The sequence below is a fragment of the Rattus rattus genome, chromosome 10 (assembly GCF_011064425.1).
Source record: "Rattus rattus isolate New Zealand chromosome 10, Rrattus_CSIRO_v1, whole genome shotgun sequence".
Lineage (NCBI taxonomy): Eukaryota > Metazoa > Chordata > Mammalia > Rodentia > Muridae > Rattus > Rattus rattus.
Genome location: NC_046163.1, coordinates 55,296,098 through 55,320,960, shown reverse-complemented (window position 1 = coordinate 55,320,960; position 24,863 = coordinate 55,296,098). Strand labels below are relative to the sequence as shown.

At 42.4% G+C, this 24,863-nt stretch overlaps 1 protein-coding gene across 1 annotated transcript in view; it reads right to left on the bottom strand.

The window, feature by feature from the left end:
* Sdccag8 (SHH signaling and ciliogenesis regulator SDCCAG8) overlaps positions 1 to 24,863 on the bottom strand; it is a 195,293-nt gene that overhangs the window by 168,914 nt on the left and 1,516 nt on the right. Inside the window, exons 2-7 of the mRNA XM_032915108.1 lie at positions 16,050 to 16,202; positions 14,365 to 14,447; positions 11,616 to 11,729; positions 9,273 to 9,402; positions 7,121 to 7,128; positions 3,262 to 3,390 (exon numbers count right to left, since the gene is read on the bottom strand). Coding sequence (XP_032770999.1) covers positions 3,262 to 3,390; positions 7,121 to 7,128; positions 9,273 to 9,402; positions 11,616 to 11,729; positions 14,365 to 14,447; positions 16,050 to 16,202 — 617 coding nt within the window. The remainder of the gene's footprint in view (positions 1 to 3,261; positions 3,391 to 7,120; positions 7,129 to 9,272; positions 9,403 to 11,615; positions 11,730 to 14,364; positions 14,448 to 16,049; positions 16,203 to 24,863) is intronic.

Genomic DNA, 24,863 nt, shown 5'->3' with positions numbered 1-24,863 from the left:
CACAACGTTGCAAACTACAGTACAACAAAAAGAACTCAAAAGGGAAGTTGACCATGTTAAGTGAAAACAAACGGCTTGAATAATCCCATTAATTAACAATGGCATAGACACCACATTATAAAACTAACACAGGGTGGCTAAGAGCCAGAGCCCAGCGGTGTGCTTCTAAAGGAAACCACCCTCAGATACCAAGATAATAACAGGTTAAAAGTAAAGGACAGGGAAAGAGAAATCTCACCATTCTAATGCTAGTTTTTAAAAAAGTATGACTTAGTAAAATAGCAAAATCTGTAAGCTTTTTTTTAATTATGTAAGGAGTTCAGAAATGAAATATGAAAATAAATTATTATTTATAATAGCATCCAAACCAAGTAAGGACTAGTTCTAATGAACGATATTTAAATCCTTTCCTCAGAGAACATATAAATGGCCAAGCATGGTGGTATACTCCAAGCCACTTTACTTCAGAGGCACAGGCAGGACAATCGTGTGTTCTAGGGCCTGGATTCCAGGCCTGCCTGGAGTAGACTAGGTCCGGGGCATCCTGAGCTACACGGAAAGACCGTTTCAAGATAGCCAAAGGCCAGGGATGCAACCCAGCCAGGCGGTGCTTTGCCTAGTGCTGCTCGGATCAGGTCTTGATTTGCAGAATCTCAATGGAAAAGAAAAACAAACAAATGAACAAAACTAATAAAGGTTAAGAACAACTTAAATAAATGGAGTTCATGAGGATGGGTGAAATGGTATTATAAAGATATTAATTACCAAATAACATATACTTTATTTTTTTTAAAGATTTATTTATTATATATGAGTACACTGTAGCTGTCTTCAGACACACCAGAAGAGGGCATCAGATCCCATTACAGATGGTTGTGAGCCACCATGTGGTTGCCGGGATTTGAACTCAGGACCTCTGGAAGAGCAGTCAATGCTCTTAACCGCTGAGCCATCTCTCCAGCCCAACATATACTTTAAAAAGGAGATCTGAATAAAACTCCATAAAGTATTTGGAAATGCGAAAAGCCAAAATAGTAAAGATAATCTTTTGGAAAAAGAATAACACTCTATATGACAGGGTCTACAGATTCAGGCTATAAGAGTCAAGACAGCTTAAGGAGCAGGATGAAACAAAATCAGAAACAGAAGCACTCCTAACCTATGGAAAAGGTGCTGAGATGCAGGGGAGGCTTCCCAGGTGTGTCCTCACCTTACATGTGCAAACTGTTGGGTTGAACCCTCAAAACCACAGACATGAACTGCAACATGAAGGCACAAGACTACCTTTTTCAATAAATAGAACACTGATATATCGATAAACACATGAGAAAAAAAACCAAACTGTGATCAGTGTACTTCATATCGCCAAGATGAATTCCAGGCAGATAGTATATCTAAATGTAAAGGGCACAGCTATACACTCCAAAAAAATACTTTAGGAGAATATCCTGTGCCAGATAGAAAGGGATTTTCTAAGAAACAGAAAGCACTATACAATGAATAAGCAATGAAATCTTTGTAAATAAAGGGAGCAATTAGCTACCAGAAGAATTAAAATGTAACATACTCAGTGAGACTACAAACTTATACATAGCAAACTCTCTTTCTCTGTCTCTGTCTCTCTGTCTCTCTGTCTCTCTGTCTCTCTGTCTCTCTCTCTCTCTCTGTGTGTGTGTGTGTGTGTGTGTGTGTGTGTGTGTGTGCGTGTGAAAGGCCTTGCACCTGATTATATAAAAACTCCCCCAAATCAACATATCAAGTAAATGTAATGAAATAAGGAGCAGAAGTGCTCTAAAGCACACTTGTCACAAACTCAATGGTATCCTGGGTTCATGCTAAGTTCCAGACCACCCTAGGCTATACAGAGAGACCTTGGATGAAATAAACAAGCTCATAAAAAACAAATAAACAAAACCCCCTAGCAAATGCACATGAGTTCATCAGGAAAACTGCCAACCGTGTATAAGGAAGAGTGTGGAACTCCAGGGTAATTCTTGTGCCACTGTTAAGGTGTAACCTGGTAAAGAATGGCTTGGAAGGCAGTCATTGATAATCAATTCAAGTGGAACACCGACATGGCCTAAGACCAAGAATAGTGCATGTTCTCTGCAGAATTACTCACACGAGCACCAAGCTAGAAGCAACACAAATGTCCATCAACACTAGATAAGTCAATTATGGTACATTCACTTGGTGGCTCCTAATGAACACTGAGGCACTTCTGCTACATGCAATAACATGGATAGACCTAGAAACTCAATGGTAGAAAACAAAGACAAATTGTTGTAAGGCACATATAAGCCCAGCACTTGAGAAGCAGAGGCAGGAGGAATGAGTTCAAAGCCAGATTTGGTACCACAGTGAGTTCAATGCCGCTCTGGACTATATGAGACCGTGTCTCTAAAAGCCAAACTAAATTTAGAAGAAAAAGAGGGTTGGGGAAATGTAGAGGAAGAAAGAAAGAAAGGAGTTAAATAAAAGAATATTTACCATTGTAAGACTCCAGCTATATAGCCTCTTTTTAATTCTCAAGATTCTAGTAGAATGTTTTGTAATGTGTTCTCGGCAAATATTCCTGAAAGTCAGCTATGGAGTGGAGAGATACTGAATGGCAGGGAGCACAGCAAAGATGTACAAGGATGGTAAAAAAAAAATAAATTAATAAATAAATAAAAGTATCAAACTTGATCCAAAAGATATTTCATGAGGACCCTTTCAGAATAAATCACTAGGCTGTAAACCTTTGAGGGCTTTAATAGATGCATATTCCACTGTGCAGTAAGAACGATAGGGGAGGGGCTGCTGAACTGGTCCATACGCTATCAAAACTCTTACTAGGGAGAGATTACTTGCAGCCTTAAGATGGGCTGGTGTTAATGTGAAACTAGGAGACAAGGAATGCAGATAAGAATATATTCAACTGTCTGGAAAAGTTGGGGAGTAAAGGAGATGAAAATGTAGGTGGTCATGAGCAGGATGATGAAAACAGCTGTCTTTGAGACTTACTGAAGAAAAGGCCGTAAGCAATCGCCTCGGGTGCATCCAAAGAACAAGGAGAAACATAGGCAAGGAGCCGGGGATAACTCTAGAGCAGAGAAAACTCAATGACGGACATGACAGATCCACTGGATGGGTTAAAAACTAGATGGAGCAGGTGGAACAGAGCACTGGGGAACAGAGGGCGATGGAAATGACTAAGGTGCCAAGGGCAAAGGGGATGAGAAGAAACGGAGGTGCAGACACAGAAGCACTCACACTTACCAGCTCTCGCCTCCATTTGTCAGCATCACCGGTGGATGCAGCTTTGCCAGTCTCCGCATCACCATGAGAAAATGGTCTATTTGCAGTTTCAATCACCCTAGAATCTTCTCGCGTCTTCATCCAAGAATTCTAAAATAAAATGCACCATCAGTTGCAGCTGACATTCACCATTAAGTAACCATGCAGACTGTGAATGACATCATGCCTCCCAGCCATGAGGGAAAGGTGAGTGCTGAAGCTATGCTACATGGTGGGTATTACAGGGTCAAGTGCCCACATATACAGGGAACAATGCAAATAAACATCCAGAGAAGCCTGGCTGGATGCCTGTGTCTTCAACATTCTCCTCAGAAAACAGGCACTCTGGAAACTGACAGTCTTCTATTTTCCATATTCCATGGACGCTAATTATCATAGTTGAAAACATGTTAGACATTTTTGGGCACTTCCTATAATTTGCTTAGAGCTCCAAGGATAAAAAGTATAAGGATTTGAGCCCTAGCAGTCTGGCTGCAGTATTTATGCCTTTTACATAGTAAGAGAGACATGGGTTTTCGCTGCTGGATTTCTACCTGGATTCCAGATAGTGCTTCCAAAACGCCTGACGTTTTCAGAGTGAAAAGATCATATTTTGGTACGATACCTGGTGTTAGTCCACACTGCCAATACCAGAGTTTCTAAGACCTTCAGAACCACACGAAATGAGGACTTTTATGCTACTAAGATGGCATAGGTTCCTCTGGGCTTCAAGAAGCAGGGCAGGGTTTACCTTGCTAGAGGCGGGAACTCTTAGCCTCCCTGTTCTCTGAGGATGAGGACGAGACTGACTTGCCAATGGCTACTGCTTTGCTTGGTCACTAACAAAGCAACCGTGCCTCCGTAAGGAGCCTCCTTACAACTCCAAGGTGATAGGGGTTTAGAGAATTTCTTGGTTGGTGAACATATCACTGGGCTATAATGAACTTTTCTCTAAAACTGACCCTCTGGGATCTGTGTATTTTATTTCTCTAATTCATTAATTCTTTTAGACAAGAACCTGAAAGCCACTAGCTTTGGTGGCAATGAGTTTTTTAGGATCATAGCTCCAAGTCAATAAACGCTCAGTTCTTAAAAGACACTGCAACACTCTTATCTTAGGACTAAGTCACAGGAGAGAGGATTTTGGATGTTGAGAACAATCAGAAATTCCAATTAGTTTTCTGGAAAAGTTTTTGTCCTAGTTTGTCATTTAGATCAAAATAAACAAACAAAACAAACAAACAAACAAACAACCCCTTCCATGAAGAGGCAGCCTCCACCTGCAGGAGCGTTCACAGACAGTCTGCTATCACTAGTAACTAAAGTGGAAACTTAAGGTTCTTCGGAGAGTCGGTTGGATGGTAATTTGCTGAGGCAAACATGTGAAGGAACATTGTTAAAGTGGACACAGGTGTGAACGGCTAAGGCCGACTTGTGAAGGAACATTTCATTGACGCAGACACAGGAGAGAGGATGTTCTGCTAAAACAAGCACTTGAAAGGATGCGTGATGAAGGATTCTTTGCTAACCACACATGTGTTGGTCTATCTCACATTGCGTAGTTGAGCTGCATTTTTTCAGGACACCACAGAAATAAATGCACCAAAAAAAAAAAAAAAAAACAACAAAAACAAAAAACCTTCCAGTGGTCTGCTGCGGCTTCTTACTGCTTCCGAGGACTTGGGCTGATTGGCAGAGTGATGTCAGCTGAGACAGACACGAGTGCTGAGGCAAGACACGCAGAGGACGCGTGATGTATGAGGGAATAAATCGGACTTGACAGTCAGTGATGGAGGCTGAGCTTGGCTTGCTTACAGAGCTAGTTGTGCAACAGTGTCACGGTCTCCCATCTCTGCTGATCATCGAGAGAGGCACAGCCAGGAACTTCTCAGGCATTTCTCCAGGTCCCTCCTGCTGACTTAAGGCTAAGCCCTGGCTGTCTCTGCTAGGCGGTGCCACCACTGCTGATTCGTGCTGCTATCCCCACTCTACCGCCCTGGACTGCTGCTGTGTCTGTGAAGTGTTTGCAAGTGGACAGAGCTGCTGCTGCTGACCTGTGAACTGAACTGAACAGCCGACTTCCAGACAGCACAGAAGGGAGTTGCTTCCAAAGAACCTTTCTAAACAGGTCCACTCTCCCGCATCCTTTCTTTAGCACTACCTCTGGTGGGTGGTGGGCTAAAAGGGAGGTTAAAGCATTTAAGAACCATCATTAAAAATTGTTGTAAAAATATAAAAAATAAAAATGCTGTCTTTTATCCCCTACTAGGCCCGGCACAGCGGTGCCCCAAGATATCTGCTAGATATCTTGTCTCAGTCAGCAAAGCATCTCACCCACTCTGCTTCATCCTATATCACACCGCCAAAGGCCTCTCTCTGAGCCGTCAGCAATGTCTCTACCTATCTAGTTCCCAAGGCAGATCTCCATGCCAGAAACACACATCCCAACTCCATGGTGGCTCAGACCAGCTGCCCCACACTCCATTACACTTAAATCTACACATGAAAGAACATACAACACAATAACCTTTGACCCAATTGATAAGATAAAATTGCCCACCTAAGCATACAAAGCCCAGTACCATCCATCCCTTAAGAACATTAATAACAACCTGTAAATACACAGAGCGTCACCTTCCATGTTATCTACCGGCTACTCTCTCTCTCCTCCTCTGTCTCTCCCTCTTTCCGTCCCAGTCTCCTCCTCTTCCTTCAAACTTCTCTTCTGCCCATCCTTCCTTCTTATCCAATGACAGGCCTCCTCCTATCCTGTACCTGCCCTCACCTGTATTTTACAAATTCAATGGGGAGAAGGTTCTGGTGAAGTCACCTGAGTCCTGAGTATGTGACTAGGCAGATGTCCTTGGGGCAGTGGAATTAGCATAAAAATACAGATAACTCCAGGGCAAACCAGAACAAAAAATAAGGTTTGAAAAATTAAAGTTACAATTAACAGAGGTAAAGTAGAGGGTGGTGAGAAGAGGAGGCTAGGGAATGAATCCAGGTGCCAGGCCAACACGTCTGCAAGCTACTGTGTAAGTAGGGTTGTGTCTTACAAGATCTGCTCATATTCAGTTGCTTCTGAAATCTATCAAGGGTGAGGTACAATTTCCTTTAGAGAAACTGGGTAATGCATATAGATCACAGATAGCAGGCCCATGACATAAAATACTATTATTCTTTATAAATAAGTGCTTGTCCTCTACAGATAGCTTTTAAAACCTTGAATAGTATTTAACCAATTTTTTTTAAATCCTTAAAATAATTGAAAACTTCTTATTCACTTGTTGTCAGGAAATATTAGCACAGAAAATGACGATGACTCAGAAGTGTTCTGCCTATAAATCCTATCCTAGATCTTTGAGACAGTGCCAAAATCGCTAATAAGTAACATACTTTAATATTATTATTATCTACAGAGAAAGCTTTTCTGACAGGAGACTTTCCTGGGGATTAAACTATGATTTTAAAAGATGAATGATGCCCACTGTGAATAGTTTTAGTTTTAATAAAATACTGTTACCATTCCTTTATAACATCTAGGTCATCATCCAGCCCAGAAATTCCAAATTTTGGGGGCTAGCCTGCAAGTGCAGAGATAGAATTGAGAAACAGAATTCTCTCTTCTCTGGGAGAAACCTCTGGGCAATATGGTTTGGTTTAATGTGAGCATTTCTTATTAATTTATACAGACAGGCAACAAAACTTAAGCTTAGGTAACTGGGTTCAAGGGGTCAAGACAGGCTTCAGCCCTTGCTTTACCATTTTATAGCTCTGTGACAGTGTATCAGTTACTTAACTACTATTTTAACTTTCTCCTCTGAATTGCAAATAATAACACTTGTATAGCTATTGTAAAACTGAAATAATACAAGTAAAATAGCAAGCTTGATACAGTGCCTAACACCAACCCAGGCAGTCGGGACAAGTGATAGTTATTACTATATACTTATTTCAGTCATTTACAGAAGAGGACATTGGGACACTGGAAAACCTAAGTTCAAATGAACCTATAGCACTGCTGAGACTTAGTATGAATATCTGAGTCACTAAAAAAGCCTACTCTTCCTTGAGAAAGACAATATCCCCAACTTACCAACCCTTAAGATATGCTAAAAAGTTTTATTCATATTAATTCCAACACAGTATGATGTATTGGTGAAAGACCTGTTTACCTGCCCAAGGAGACAGCAAGCACAACTGTTTGACAAAAGTGGATCCCACAGGAGGCTAGCAGGGCTGTACCACAGGAGGCTAGCAGGGCTGTACCACAGGAGGCTAGCAGGGCTGGCTAGCATTCCTACAACAGTCATTTTAGGGCTTGCATCCCTTTCACTGCATGTGGCTGAGTGATATCGACAGCACAGCCTCTCTGAACTTTGCCTACAGTTAGGACTGTAGTTTCCCTTTGGCAAACCCTCTTTGCTGGGACTGCAAGGCAGATGTGCTGTGACCATCGCTTCCTTCCCTGCTCACTCCCCCAACCTCTTACTCACTCGCTGCCTGATTTCCTCTCTCATTTCACTTCCTCTTCTCCCACTTCTTTGCCACTGTATAAATATTGAAGATGATGAATAATTGACTCACTGCTAAGTGATTATATATTTATAAGACAAGCACAAGACTGTATTTTTAAAGGAGCTATTTCCAAGTACTTTCTATTGGGTGATTTTTTTTTCAATTTGACATCGAAATTATAAGCACTAAGGTTGAATGCTAACACCAATATTAGCAATCACATAAAGCTTCAAAATAATTATATATCAAGGAGTAACTTGTTACAAATGTAAATGTCTTCACAGAAAACAAACTGAAAACTACCCATCGGTGGGAATCCTCACACACACACACACACACACACACACACACACACACACACACACACACACACCCCTACCTCAAGGGCTAGAAAGGAAATGCTGGGTCAGGCTGGGGGAAGCAAGCTACAAAACCAAAACCAGATGATACTTAAGTACATCTTCAAGACTCTCACATACTCTTCTTCATAGAACTGATTCACTAATGGCCCCTATGTCTAGAAACACCACAACAAAGTAAGCTGCAACCGGTAAGCATCAAACTGTCCCATAGAAGGGAGAATTTGGCTACCTTCCAAGGGTCTTTGGACTCTACAGAGTCTAAATAGTCTCTACAGAGTCTAAAGACCATTTGCTCCATTCTTCAAAGTCTGGGCCAATGATACAGAGGCAAGAGGCAACTTGAGGCTTACATTCCTAAGATACAACTAGACCAGAAAAATCTCAGACCCTGGCAGGGGTAAAGCTTCTCAGTCACCAATAAAGGAACTAATTACTATGAGCAAGGCTGATTAAACTAGTTAGTAATACCATGAAAACCAACTTCACAGACTCAGGACAGAATCTTCATTCTCAGACTCACAGCAGGGTCCTACTACACAGTGCTGCTCATCGGACTAAGATCTTAGAGCTCAAGAGAAACGTAGAGAAAGTCAGCAGCTCTGGGTAAGACGCTGACCTGGATTCACACAGTTCCTCCTATGTAACACATTCTGTGCCGTGCTTACAGGTTCCTCTTTCCGTATGGAAAGGCGGAAATGCATGCTCAGAGAAGACGGGGGTGGGGAGACCTCCAGCCTGGGTTCTATCCCCTGACGACCCATTCCACCACAGCTGAGTCTAATTATTAATGCACCATGCAAATTTGAGCATGGCATTCTCACCAAACTTCAAGGAGAGATGGAACATGTATGTCCAAACTATGGATCATGGACCATATGCACCCCAGAATAGCTATGCATGCAATGTAGCCCAACACAAAATCATCCACTTATTTAAAAATACCATGAGTTTGTTTGCTTGTAGTATTTTTTTCTTTACAACTCAACTTCATAGTTCTTGAGTATGAACTTTGTACACAACAATATTACGTCAAAAGGTTGGACATAGTTGAAAAGTTGGGAGAAAGGGTAGAAAGAAACATTCAAATTAAAATATTATGGTTGTCAACAGCACTCACAGACATATCTAGAAGTGTTTGCTCCCTCAGGGTCTCCTCCTGTCTTTGAAATTTCAGTTCTTGCTGGAGCCTTTCATTCTCAAGTACAACTACTTGCACCCTATTTTTCATGCTGGATAATTCATCCTATAAAAAGCAGAAATCAAAACAGAAAAGCTTTTAAGCAACATTGATATTTATTAATTACTTGGAATCCAACAAGAAATAAATTATGGAAGACTTAACACCATCAAATTCCTGATGTACAACAATTATATTAAGGAAACCCAACCCTAGGTAATATTATCTAGTATTTGGGTTACTTGATAGATCGTTGAAGCCTGCTGGTGGCCATATCACAATGTGCTATTATTTTGTTTCTACAAGGAATCAAAGACTAGAGAAAAGTCTTATTTAGAAGTTTCTCTAAGAGATGCCTTCAATACGAGGCTGAAGAGTGAGTAAAGCCCTGCCAATGACTAAATGTCAATAATGTGTAGGGACTAACCAGAGGGAGGGCGCCAAGGCACGCAATATGAAGTGTTTACCACCCGGTACCTAGAAGAACTACAAACGACGTAGACTGGTGTAAAGTTTGAGCACTTTTACTTACATATATATCATTGGCCTAGCAACATGCAATAGAAGGAACTAAGAAAGTCACAACTTGAATAGCTACTGAGTGGCATCTTTCTGAAAACAAAAAAGTCTCAAAAATACAGATGTATGAATGTTTGTCCTACTATTCGTCACTACTATAATCAAAAGCTCTTACGTCAATGCACATTCCTTTTTCCTGTTTAGGAGGAAAACCCTGTAATTAAATGTTGTGATGGGAAAATAAGTTTTAGAAGTCTAGTTCTCAGTCTGACGTGTTAACTAAGCTTGGAGGCACCATCCCAATCTCTCTAATAAAAACCTGTACAACCTGAAAATAAAAGTCCTTCTCAGACCACCTAAGAAATGAAGTCGCAGAGAAAGCTGTGCCCCCTCGTCAGAGAAAACATGCTCAGAACTACAGCACTGGGACAGAGAAAACACGCTCAGAACTACAACACTGGGACAGAGAAAACACGCTCAGAACTACAACACTGGGACAGAGAAAACATGCTCAGAACTACAACACTGGGACAGAGAAAACACGCTCAGAACTACAACACTGGGACAGAAGCCTTTCAGAAGCCTCTGCAGAAGCCAGCACTTAGGGAGGAGAATCCAAATGATAATCGATTCAAAGCTCTAGGACCCCTCAAGAGTTTTAATCCCATGGCTACCAAGTACTCATGGTAAAAATTAGAAATATACCCACTCATCCAGGAAGGGGAGGTAGTGAAATATGCCCAAAACCTGTGTCCTCTATAACAAGGCCTTACTTGGGCAGAAACACTTTCAAGGACCTATCGACACTGGCTTTATGAAAACCTTTATGGACTCAGTAAAATGTGAAAGGGACTCACAGGACCGAACAGCACCTTGTCTCCTCTATGACAAGGAGAAATTCAACCTACAGAAATTCTTTCAAAGACTCTCTAGGGAACCCTGAAGACAGCACATGATTCCAAGACCACAGAAGAAAATTCGGCCTGGTGTCTATAATAAAAGCAGTAAAGGAACCTAACTTCTAGTCATAAAACCATAAAGCCTCACAGTAGAAGCCAGTTCTAGTTAGGCCTCTGTTCTGTGAGAAACACCATGAGCAACTTGGGGGAGGAACGGGTTTACTTAGCTTATACATCCTAACTACAGTACATCACTGCAGGAAGTCAGGACGGGAACTTGGGGCAGGAGCCTGGAAGCAGGAGCTAGAGCAGAGCCACACAGGACCGACTTCCTGACTTGGTTTTTATGATTCACTTGGCTTGCTTTCCTTTACAAGGCATAGCACTGCCCACAGTGGACTGGACCCTCCCATATCAAGCAGTGATAAGAAAATGCCCCACAGACATACTCACAAGTCAATCTGATGGAGGCACTTGCTCAACTGGGCTTCCCTCTTCCTAGAGGGCTCTGTTTTGTGTGAAGTTGACAAAAACAAACCAGCACGGCTACTTTACCTCGTTACTATTTACCTAGTTACTACTTTACCTAGTTACTATCCCTCAGTACCACGCACACCATGTACAGCATTAACACCAACTCCAACAACAAACAACAAAACCTCTGAGTGACTAACCAATCAGAAAAGGCAGAAAGGACAGTGCCACACAAGAATAGTTACTTTCAGTGGATCACAGTAAACATGAAAACTAAGAATTGCAGACCTCTAAAAGGCATGACGAACATACACTGGGGTCTAATAAGAACAGCAAACTTATACAGGGTATGACTGGTAGACATTGACGTCCTGATGAGCGACTTACCTTGCAGAACTTGACTTCTGCTTCCAAATGGTGAATATACTGAGACTGGTCGTTAATGATAGGAACGAGGTTGTGCATGGTGGGCAAGCTACCATCCTCACCATCTGAGGGCCGCTACAGTAGAAAAGACGAATTAATCAGCTGCAGATTTCACAGAGAATCATCTGGTTATCCTTTCTACATGCAATTTAGTGCTGGTGTGACGTAAGCCAAGACTAGACTGCGGAGTGCTAGATCACGGTGCATGCAGAGCATTTATTTCTCTAGTCTATAAACTGCACAAGTATAAGACATGAATATTATTTTTGAAAGACAGAAAGTAACACAGTTATTAAAGCCATGGATTCCTTTTTCAGAGCAGGATACTATAACTGGCTTGGGAGGGGCCACTTGCTTAACTACTTAACAACACGGCAGCCCATTCAGGAATGGCGCCACAGAAGAAGAGTGTCCCCTGAAATTCACATCAGCTCACCAAGGAAAAGACTTCAGAAGTCAAATGTACACCAGGGAAGCAAAATTCTGTTTCAAAGGTCACATTAGGAAGGCTGGAGTCTGGGCTTTCAGTTGGTGGTTGTTGTTACTGAATGGATTTTCTTAGGTGCAGAGGCGTGGAGGACTGGAGGAGTAAACATAGTCTAGCAGCAATTCAGAATTATGCATTCTGGGGCACACATCCTCTAAGGCTGCTCCCTAAAGAAGACACACAAGCTGCACTATGTAGCCCAAGGAGACATTTCAGAAGAAGTTCTACTGCTGTTGGTTTTTAAGGAAGATAAAATCAAGAAAAGGGAAATGAGAGTCAACCAGTCAGCCTGACAGGAAGGCTTGCAAAAAGAACTTTTCTTCCCCGCTCAGTTGATTTTTATAGCTTTGGCAGAGTATTATTCCTGGCTAAAGTATTTTCTGTACCAAGATCTGGGCGGGGTATAAAAGAATCAATCTGAACTAGGTCAAAATCATAGTCTAGGCCTAGGTCCACATAGTTATGTCACAGGTTTGCTAAAAGAACACTGGGCCTGAGTCCTGAAATGTTTGCAATCATAAGAGAAATGATATATTTAGACTTCTTTATATCCATGAAGTATGACATAAACATTAACATATCATAGTAGCAGTGGCCTCCTCACGATTCCAGTATGTGTGACAACTTGTGGGGGATGTGGAAATAAACCTGGTGGAGGAACAAGGGTGGCAGAGAGAAACACCATAGGCTTCTGCAATTCCTCAAGTGTCCTGATCTAACCCTACTGGTGATCTGAGATGGCTCCAAGCAAAGCCAGGTGGAGGTCCCCTGTCCTCACTCTTCCCATCCCTGGCCCCTCCCCTACAGGCCCAAGGGCAGACAGTCAGAGCCAGGTAAACAACACATGCTGGGCCCCAATTTGTTCTTCAATACATAACCATACCCTAATGGGCTGAAAAACTGCACGTAAGCTTATGTACTAAACAATAAAGTTGGGGTTGGGGATTTAGCTCAGTGGTAGAGCGCTTGCCTAGCAACCGCAAGGCCCTGGGTTTGGTCCCCAGCTCCGGAAAAAACAAACAAACAAACAAACAAACAAACAACAATACAGTTAGAGCTGCACCCTGATGCTGGAATCTTTGTGGGCTCCTGACTCTTCCCCATTTCCTGGTCCCGTTCCCACAACAACTGAATGTAAAGCCTGCATGCTGCAGTCTAGGAACAAATGGCTTGCCCTGACTCACACACAGTGTCGTAATGGCACCCTCACAGGAGCACTCCATCCTTCCAAGCACATACTTTTATGTTTAATTCTTACAGAAATACACTTCACTTACATATTCAATATTTATAGCTATTGGTTATAGTTTTATAATAACACATTTTATCACTCAGTGCATTTACTACTGCTGACTTTTGGTTCCTAGAATGTTCTGAAGAGCACGAGGTGAACGGAGACCTTTCAAGTCAATTGGAGGGAGCTTCAAGAGCTGTGGGATATTCACATGTGCTTATCAGCTTGGAGGACTAAGCTGAGTGCTGGCATGTGGCGCCTACTGGATCACGTAGGTAGGAAGGTTCTTTACTACACACAGAGTGGCTGCTTTACGAATGTACAGGTCTATTTACAGGAGTACATATCATACGTGGGAACCTGCACATACTTATACATACTATGAGGTGTGCTAACCAGAAGTCACTACCATTTCAGACTCTACCACTAAATACACTCTCATAAGTCAATACAGCACGTTAGAAGCACGTGGGATCATAACAGTAAAGCTACACATTATTGAAATGGGCTGTTTATCTACATTTTTTAAGTTGAATACATAGATATCCAAACTATTAATGAACTCTTCAAAGTGTATATGATTTCAGAGAAACGCTGCATAATTTCTCACTAATTATAGCACTAAATAAAACAGCATTGCAAGGGAGCGGGCCTAAAATTACAATTAGTAACTTCTACAAATGATCAAATATAGATACAAACTTCTAAAAACTATTACTAAATCATCAGGCCTTTGTATTGACTGTCGCTTTTATATGTTTGCTAACTGTTGCAAATTACATTTATCAAGCTGTTCTCTTGCCCACATTTTTGAAGGAAAAGATAAATTAAAAATATCAAGATTCCTTCAAACGGTCAGAGGTGGAAGAACGTCTCTCTAAAATTACCATGGCTGTCATCTGGATGTGTGCAGCATGCATGACCTTTCACAGGGAATAAAGCACAGCGAGGAAGCCGGGTCTTGTGCCAGGCTTCACAGGGACACTCACCGAAGGGGACAACTTTCGTCTTCGTGGAGATGTCTCATTTTCTGTACTTGTTTGTTGGCGCAACAAAGCCTTCAGCTGATTGACTGCAGGGAGAAGCAATGGGCTTACCGACCCGGCTGAGATTCACAGGGTATGCACACCTTAGGTTATGAATGTCCCTCAAAGACCACGCATCAAAGAGTATGCCCTCACTTAACATCAATGAGAGACAAGAAATTAGAGGTAGAACCTAGTGAAAAGCTGGGGATTTGATTAGTAAAACAAATTATAAAATTAAATTTGATTATCAAGTTATTAAATGGAGGAAGTCTTCAAGTCACTGAGGAGAGTGGGATCTTGCCTCTTCTTCCCCTTTTTCTCTTCCTGGCATAAGGTGAGTAGCCTTGCCTATCTCATGGACCTCCCTAATGTGCTGCCCTGCCACATCCCCAAAGAAGCAAGGCCAATCCATAATGGGCTGACATGTGCAAAACTGAGAGCCAAAACAAACCGCTAAGGTGTGCTGACAGACTCCAGTAATATCATGACTTGGGAGACACAGGCAGGGGGATGACCACAAGTTCAAGACCACCTTGTCTACAAAGAGGGTTCCTGGCCATCCAGGGACTCATACAGAGGCCCTGTCTCAAAAAGACAAACTTATTCTTTATAGGTTTGTTTATCTCAGATGTTGTTATAGTGATACAATGTAGACTAACATCACTAAACATCAGCCCAGCAAACATTGCTTAAACTTCTATTAGGCAAGAAGAACTTTGATATTGGCTGGGGATACAAAGAAAACATTAAAAACTTGAGTAAAAATTTAATAAGCAAAACAGTTATACCAGGTGTCATGGTTTGAATATGCCTGTTCTAGGGAGTGGTACTATTTGGAGGTATGGCCTTATTGGAGTGGGTATGGCCTTGTTGGAGTGGGTGTGTCACTGTGGGTGTGGGCTTTAAGACTCTCATCCTAGCTGCCTGGAAGTCAGTCTTCCACTAGCTGTCCTCAGAAAATGATGTTGAACACTCAGCTCCTCCTGCACCATGCCTGCCTGGCCACTGCCATGCTTCCGCCTGATGATAATGGACTGAACCTCTGAGCCTGTAAGCCAGCCCCAATTAAATGTTGTCCTTTATTGGTCATAGTGCTGTTCACAGCAGTAGAACCCTAACTAAGACAACAGTAGACATAAGCTTTTAATGTAAACCTAGAGCTGTACATAAGGTTTCCAGGACAGGGAGCCCGATCCGTGCTTGCTTTCACATAGGTGCTAACAGAGTCATGAACAGGAGTTCAGCAGGTAGGAGAGAGTGGAAAGATGTCAGAAGTTTCAGTCACAAGGCTTTGCAGGTATAAAGGTATAGATCAGGGGTTGCTAAGAGATGGTGTCTTTCTAAGACAGATGGTTCAGGTGACCCTTGTGAAAGGGATGGCTAAGAAGACAGCATGGGAGAAATATGACAGGAGAAGTATGTTAGGACATACTGTAAAGTTAGAAAAATATTGTTAATCCATCCTAAGATTTTGGACTTCAGTCTATAGGATTTTGGAAGGCAAAAGAAGAAAGCTGGGTAAAGGAACTTTACCACTCTTTTGGTACACAGCAATAGAAACTTAAGAGTGGGCACTGGGTGGAGTGAGGTCTGCAGAGTTGGGAGAGTCCACTTTGTGCCACGCTCTAACTGACAGTCACACTCACCAGCATGGCTGTGCTGCAGTTCATGCCAGGCCACCCCTGTGTCCACATTTTCTACGTTAATGCTGGTGGAAGGATCCGGTGCATCTTCCTCTATGGTGGCATCGACTTCTCTCAGGGCACATTTCAATTGGTGAATGCTTCTATTGGCACGTTCTGCAACAAGAGCCTGATGAGAGTCAGGGCCAATAAAGTGGTGGCAGTCGCCCACATCCTTGGCCAACAGGGCATCATCAAAAGATGTGTTCGCTTTGGGGGAACCTTATGGGACAAAGCAGAATTCTAGCTTCAGCTAGCTGAGGAATATAACAGAGGAGGTAAGAGAAGATGAAGTCCAGTTAGAATTTAGACTGGGAGATCTCTCCAGTCCCTGTTCCGGTCACTATGAACATTCAGTGCATGTGACACAATCAACAAGGAGGACTGAAGAGCAGAGCTCCCTTTTTGCCCAGATAATCGCTGGCTTGAGGAGGTTCCTTCCTTCCCCTTGGTGCTTGAGACTCATCTGTCATACCTAGAGATATGACGGAGAGGTGAGCAGACAGAACCATGCAGGAGACTCAGTCACTCCAAGCTCTGGCCTAGGGAAGCCTCATTTTCTCTACATCCCTACGTCTCCATGTTCCTGCCCACCAAAAGAATTCAAGATGCCTGACCTAGTTCTGACCAATAGTTGGACAGCTGGGTTCTCACAGTGGCAACCCGGACTGTGCAGTCCTGGCTGACTACATCTCACACACAGATTAGCAGAAATGACCACCGCTAGAGTGGAAACAAAGCAACCAGCACACAGTGACATGAGCTATCTATGATCGAATACTTTAAGACACACTGTTATGAGAGCTCATCTCTAAAAATAGCCGCAGCGTCACACTGCACTTCCTCACAGGCCGAAATTTGCATTAGCAGGCTGCAGTAACAGCTAGATCTCTTCTTTACAAGGGTCAGCAGGTTTTACTTTCTCTGTCTTGAATGATTGCTTAAGAGCTGGCCTCCCTGTTGGAGAGACACATAAAGAAACCAGGGGAAGGGGATAGGCTCTGAGACTGCTAGGGGCTCCTCTACTCTACCTGTCTTCAACCTAACTGCTCAGTGTAGCCTCCAAAAGATTCCAGAGACCTATAAATGGCACTAAAATGAAGCTGGGAAGAAAATTTAGTTAGTGAAGTGCTTGCTCTGCAAAGCATGAGGGTCTGGATTTGGACCCCAAAACCTGTGTAAAAAGCTGCATGTTCGGAGCACACATGGAACCCCATGGTTGGTGAGGCTGGAACAGGTGGACGGCTGAGGCTCATTGGTCTGCCAGTCTATGGATCTATCAATTTCAGCTTACATCTCCTCAAAAGATAAAGAAGAGAGCAATCAAGGAAAGACACTCAGGCCATCCCCTTCCTCCATATGCGCACACACAAGCATAAGCACATAAACACACCTCATAGCAAATACACGCGACACACACAAAGTCAGACTGTTAATTATCATTACCAGTCATCTATGAAAACACACTTTATGAACGTATGTTCTTCATTCTCTCCAATGTTACTAACTTTTAAGTTTAGAATCACATTTAACAACCATAGTGCTTAATACTTCCTGTTACGAAATATGCAGTATGGTTACTTTCCTTACAGAAACCCATCCTCTACGTGGATAACACTAAAGAGAACCGGCCCTTCTGGTTGCTTGTCCTCACGGTGACTGTAGCACCACTGTTATCTCCATACTGGTCTGATCTCCACACAGATCTTCCTGTAAGCACAAACCTGGTGCTGACTGACAGCCAGGCAAGGTCCCTTCTTACTCACTCTGATTTTAGAAAGTCCAGAATTGATGCAGTCCTCTTTTAGCATTACGAAGAGTAGCAACAGTTTTTAAAAACTCAGTATTTTCTCAACAGACTTGTCAATGGAAAAGGAAAACTAAAGTGTTCTGTGACATGCAAAGCAGTTCAGACATTTAGATCTATGCCCTTAAATCTATAAATAAAGCACTTGGCTTTATAGCGTCCATTAGAAAAGACATGAAGGGTCTGACTAACATTGAACACATGCTCCACAGAGCTATCGAATTACTTCATTTCTAAGACAAAGATAATTATTTATTTATACCTACTCTGATTAAAAACCAAAAAGTTGTATTAGGAGAACAGGGAAATCTTACGTGAAAAAAAATGCACAACAGTAAGTCCATGTAGGCACAGTTCTACCATGGGATTACAATAGTGGCTGGGTTTCCGTTTTATATATTTATTTTGTAGGGCTGGGGACTGAACCCTGGGCCTATGGGATGCTGGGCAAAGACATCCTTAGCCTGTAGGGCAACTTGCAGCGACCCCTTTAATCCTGTTTCTAACACTTATTCAGTCTTTCAGAGCCACACCAACATTGCACACTAAATTTGCATCAAAAATAATACATGAAATTACTAGACACTGAGCTCAACAATTAGCCTCCCTCTAAAAGTGAATTTTGGTTTACCGTTTTGTTTTTGCAAGTACTCAGGCAGTAGTTATAAGGGTCAGAGAAGGAATCTTGGCAAGAACTAAATCCTAAAAGTGAGATCAAGTTAAATGCCATTTTAAAATCGTTTATGCATAACATCTCGAAGCACTCTAATGGTTTCAGTTCCCGACAGCAGCATGACAAGCTGACTGAATCCTGGGGGATAAATTAAGACGATTCAAGACAGATGAAACGCCACGACTCTAACTGGAGCCAAGGCAGCAGAGCCGCCCGTCATGCACTCACCAGCTGCAGCTCACTGGGCGCACACTAAGGAAACGGATTAGACAGGAGGTTCTTTATCATTTCCTGCCCACTGCTCATGGCAACAATTCTATCTAACCAGGAGCCAGAGGAATATCCCTTCCTCTGTCTCTGAGGACACATGCTGACTTCAGGACGCTTTCTGACTTCTTCTCTCCAGCACCAACTGCAGGCTGGATAAAACTTAACTATGGATATAAATGCCTCCGGCAGCTCCCATGAATATGAATGCAAGTGAACATTATTTCTGCAGTCCATTATCTGAACATCCGTCAGTGCGATGCGCTCCTGAAAGGTTTTTAAGCTGAAGATGGAGGTCAAAGTGTGTCTTACTCACCCCAGTCCAACCTCTCCTCTCCCTGTGTTTTAACCCCTGGTCACCACTGAGCCTCTCTTCAGAAACATTAACTTTTTAAAAGGCAGCGTTAAACTCTGGGATTATGTGCAGGCATTTAATGTCTTTGATCACATTCAGCGTCTACTACTCTCCCTTACCAACTCCCACTCCCTCTAGGCCCCCCCTTCCACCTCCCCCAAATGCCCTCTCCTATTTAAATGTGGTTTATTTTGTTGTTGCTTTCTAAACCCACGAGTTTAATCGGGATCGCCTGCACGAGTATGGGTGTGGATTTAGGAACATGACAACTTACCAACACCACTGAAGAAGGACCGCTACCCCCACCCCGTCCCCACCCCAAACCAGCCCCAGGACAAGAGCTCCTCAGCTAGGGTGAAATTAGCGTGTTTTTGAACAAAACACATGTGTCCCTCAGCATCAAGATCAACATCTACATTAATCTACGTTCATCTAATCAATTATTAATTTCTATGTTTCCCTTCTGCCTAGGAGACATGAAAGAGAAATGTCCTGGTGTCAGGGGTGGGGACTCATCCTGAAAAGTGCCCAGCTGTCTCTGAGAAAATATGCAATGGAACATTTTCTAGCCTGAGATATGAGAGGCCCTGAAACCCCTCACATAAGCTTAGACTAGGCAGACAAGCAAGAGAAAGACGAGAGAGATGAGAGAGAGAGAGAGAGAGAGAGAGAGAGAGAGAGAGAGAGAGAGGAACACCAGAAGACAAGAAAAAGGTGTCTGTATATGCTTGACTGGACCACAGCCCAGTTTTGAAGACAGTTGTCGTGGTTTACTGGGGAACTAGCAGGTAGCAAAATCATGAGACAAACAGCCTCATCCAAAGCTGGACAGGGCTAAGTCTGTAAGCAGCCAGCACAATAGTGAACGTGGCTAATAAAACTTTACAGAAATAAAACGTTTCAACAAAACTGTGATCCTAACTCTAATGGCTGAAAACATGCTGAAGCGGAGGGCATCAGTGGAAAGACAACCTCAACAACAGTGTGATTCGTGTAAGAAAGAGGGCCTGGAGGATTATCAAGGACAGCTGTGATGTGGACAGTCCGAGACTGGTACGCCATCCTGTGGCATGCACCGGCACCTCGCTGGTACCAGTTTGGCAGAGTAATGCACCTTTTACCAACCGAGGATTAATTCCTGCTGGGCTGGCAGAGACTTGGGATAGAGTCACCATACAACACAATCTATATTCATAATTGTAATTACTCTTTCTTGAGCCTCTTGCAAAGCCTTGCAATGGCTACGTCATTGTTCCTGTACACAGTGCCATTACTGCTTCAGACCTGATAACTCTGTCTTAGGAACTGGACTGTGCTTCTTTGTCACTGCCCCTGGCTTCTACTCATGAGATGCCGGTATCATTCCTTTCTACCCCCAATTGTGATGGCAACTGTGTCTGTAAATATTACTAAATGTTTGCTTGCCAGACAAATTGTCCCTCGTTGTGAAGCACTGGTTGAGATGGATGCAACAAGTTAGCTCCTGCTGAGTCTTGAGTTATTCCCACGGGAAGTGTTAAACCCACCACACATACCACACTATTACACGGCAACAGTAGCCGTCCTCTGGTGAGGCGGGCAACAGCATTGACAGTAACATGCTGCTGTTACTATGCTGCTAGCACAGAGTATAAACAAAGCCTGACACAGTATCAGCTCTAAGTCTGCTCCTTCAAACCTTTCATGGGCTTAATGACCAGGGCTTGGACTCATGTGACAACTTTGTCATGAGCAGGTAATGTCACTGAAGTTCAAATCTTTAAAGACACCAAGATAGAATATGATTTTTCTCCTTTTCCCAATAGCTTGTCGTCTTCTTCCCAGGAACACAGTAAATGTGTTATAATTTTATAACACATTGGAAACGGTTATGGTTTCAGGGCTGACTCTATGAATACCCTTCTGTCTGTTCTCAGAGTGACTAGTGTGAACACCCTATCTGTCTGTTGTGGGGCAACTACTGTTGAACATCCTTTGTTTGTTGTTAAATCTCATCTCTTACCTATTTTGCCTCAGTAGAGGAGGAAAAAGAAAGTTGGGATTTTGTTTTTAAATTTTGTTTTCAACTACCCTTATGTACTGGTTAGTTTTGTGCATCAACTTGACACAAGCTGGAGTTATCATAGAAAAGGAGCCTCAGTTGTGGAAATGCCTTGATGAGACCTAGCTGTAAGGCATTTTCTCAACTAGTGATCAAGGTGGGAGGACCCAGCCCACTGTGGGCAGTGCCGTCCCTGGACTGATGATCTTGGGTTTTATAAGAAAGCAAGCTGAGCAAGCCAGGGGAAGCAAGCCAGTAAGAAACATCCCTCCATGGCCTCTGCATCAGCTCCCACTTCCTGATCTTCCAGTCCTGACTTCCTTTGGTGATGAAACAGCAGTGTGGAAGTGTAAGCTGAATAAACCCTTTCCTCCCCAACTTGCTTCTTGGTCATGATGCTTGTGCAGGAATAGAAACCCTGACTAAGACACCTTAGTAGCCTTGAGTGAGAAATCCTCCTACCTCAGCCTTCTCAGCACTGGAATGGTCTATTTCATCACACCTTGCTTTTTGACTTTCATTTTAGTTTAAAAACAAAAAGAATGATAAAAGCTAAAAGTACTAAAAACAATATTAATATACAAACAAAAATGTTCATACTTGTTACAGTCTCGCAAACTGCTTGCATATGGATATGTGCGTGCATGTCTGTGTGTGCTGTGTGTGTACCTACAGACATATAAATACAAATAACACATGGCAAATAATGAATAGAAAAATCAAGAAAATATTTATGGAAATAGAAAAGAAGAAATGTAAGTTTTGTAAGTAAATCTGAGAGAAGGAGTAACTTTCCCCAAAGATAAGCATGTGTTCTTAAGTAGGCCAAAGGTCCAGATGACATCACAGCTAGCTGGCAGTACTCTGTTAGTAGTCCTATTACACAAGCCTTCCTCAGATATGAAGCCTTCCCTAGTAGGATCTAGAGAGATGTGCCGTTCACATCTAAGTAAACCATCCACCATCAACACTGTCTCCAGCTTTTTCCTATACATCGAACACAGAAGGAAGGACCTTCGAGACTGGTGATCTTCCCACAGCCCCTCCTTTGAAGGCACCAGTTAACTTCTTTTCAGTTTCACAGGGCACAAGCACAATCCTCATCCTTCTTGTAGTCTGACTGGGAGCAAGAAAAGGGCACTGGCACCTGAAGAGACATAGGGGAATCTCAGCTTTTAGGGAGGCTCGTGCATGGCTTTCTTCTTAGATAAAGAGCAGAAGAGCAGGAAAAACCAGGGTGAAGGAAGCCAGGAGGAAGTGAAAAACACAAGGTACCGTGTGCCCACACTCCTGTTCTTTTCCTGGTGTCACTAAGTCCCTTACACACTTTGCCATTTTGGCTCCCACAGGCAATAATCCTCACATCTAGTTCAAGCTTTTAATTTTACAGATGAGGAAACAGAAATCCAAATCCAACTTATTAACTGGTCCAAGGTCACACAGATACTAATCAGCAAATCGAGAGGAAGTTCCATGATCTGCCACCTAGTCATACATTCTCTCCTGACTCTGTCATGTTCTCCAGAGATTCCATCCACAGGCTGAAAAACCAATGTTGTGAAGGGAAAGGGGAGAACTGCATACGGAGTGCACATAAAAGAGAATGTGTTTCTGTCAAAGCACAAGGACATTGTTTGAATGCTATACCCACTCAGCCAGAGGTGGATAGGAATCATATGGTCAGGTAATAAATGCACCACTGCTAAGCTGCATCCACGCCCCAGGATGTCCCAATGGGAGGGTGCATGGCTCTGTTAGTAGGGACAGGTAACCCATTACCTTGTGATCTCTGTCCTTTTTAATACTGAAAGTGCATGCTCATATGTGTTAACCCTAAAACATCCAGTAAATAAACACTTGGTCACCCGCAAGAGGCCTTCCAAATCCCTTCTGGTCCCAGATTGAGCTGTGGCTCCCAGGCCACCAGCGATATGCTCACTTTGACTATGATGGAAGCTTGAATGCTCCTGGGCTATTTCATAAAAGTGAGGGATAATAGCAGTTAGTGAATGTCCACTTAGTTTAAAATCTCAGGAATAAATAGGAAGAAATACCAACACTTTACTATTCTCCCAGCATGCATAAACTAAGGAGGGCATTTTATAACACAATTCTTAAATACTGGGCACTCTTGAAATAACAAATGGTGTCATATTCACCACAGTTTGACCTCTTAAAAATGGAAGTTCACTTTAAAGGACTTATTCTCTCTTAAAGTGGTAAGGGATACTTGACTATGCTCAAGGTCAGGATTAACCCTGTTTTGTTGCCTCCTTCTCGATACCATTGCATATGCTAAGAAGCACAAGTAAGTCATTAAATCAAGAAACAATACATCCTGAAATCCAGGAGAAATTCGAGTTCTACTTCTTGAATCATTGTTAAAATAATAATTTTTTCAAATGTTTTCTTTTTCTATACCCCTTATTTGCCATTGGTCCAATGTCTTGACCTTAAATAGTTATCATGTCAATTATAAATTTTAAAAGTATTTTAATTAGAACTTAATGTTATAATTACTGGATGCAATGGCAGCAGTACTGTTACACATAACACTACAAGATTTGTTTTTTATGGTGCTGAGGATTGAACTCCAGGCCCAACTAAGCTACTCCATCAAGCTACACCTACTTCTATAAAATTAGTTTGAAGTTAGCCCTATGATTATATCAAAGTGGCTAATATTAAATAATGCCCTAATGTGTGGGAGGAAATGAAGTCCTGAGTGAGTGTATATTGTTGTCATGAGTGAAGCCTTGTCAAGGACCCAGTGCCTCAGACCCATCGGAATGGCAAGGCCTTCCGCAGATCAGGCTCTGGAGAGTAGCAAGGCTTCCCCTGGTCAAAACATGGCAGGAACCAGTACGTGCAGAAATTACAGACCACAGCTTCCTCATCCCGGATGACTGCAGCATCAGACGGTTTCCCTATAGAAACTCCCTACTGAGGCCAAGTTTCCAGACCACTGCTGCTGAGCACAGCCCACTCCATCCCAGCTTGATGTTACTTGTCTATCATTCCTTCATTCCATTGCTCTAGTCAGATCAATCATGTGACTACATCAAAATGATTAATATTAAACAGCACTCCGCCCCCGTAGTTAAATAAAAGCCCAAAATTTTGTCACAGAAGAACTAGATTCAAAAAACCCAACTAACCAACCAACCAACCAACCAACCAACCAACCACCTACCCACAACAACAAACAGAAAAACTTAACCAATCTAAAAAAATTATAACCATTTATATTATCGAGCACAGAGTTTTTCTTGATTCCAACAAAAAGGTTAGAAGCAGTTACTCTGGAATCCACCAACTCTTGAAATTTCAGTGGGAAGAGGACTACATTTAATTCCACCACCTTATGGTTTGAACACTGGGGATGCTAACATGCTAACAATCTGTAACACCACCAAGAGATCCAGATGACAAACATTAGCCTACAAAGTCATAAGGAGATAAACCTTCCAGTCTTCTCAAAGGAAAAAAAAAAAAGCTTAAGCTTAACAGGAAGCAAATGTTAGCAGCTAACATTTAGTAAGCATTTGTGTGTGGAACATTGGTTACCTTTATTTTAAACCACAGTGATCTGTAATTGCTTTGCTTATTGTCTTTCCCATTAATTCAAAGACTCC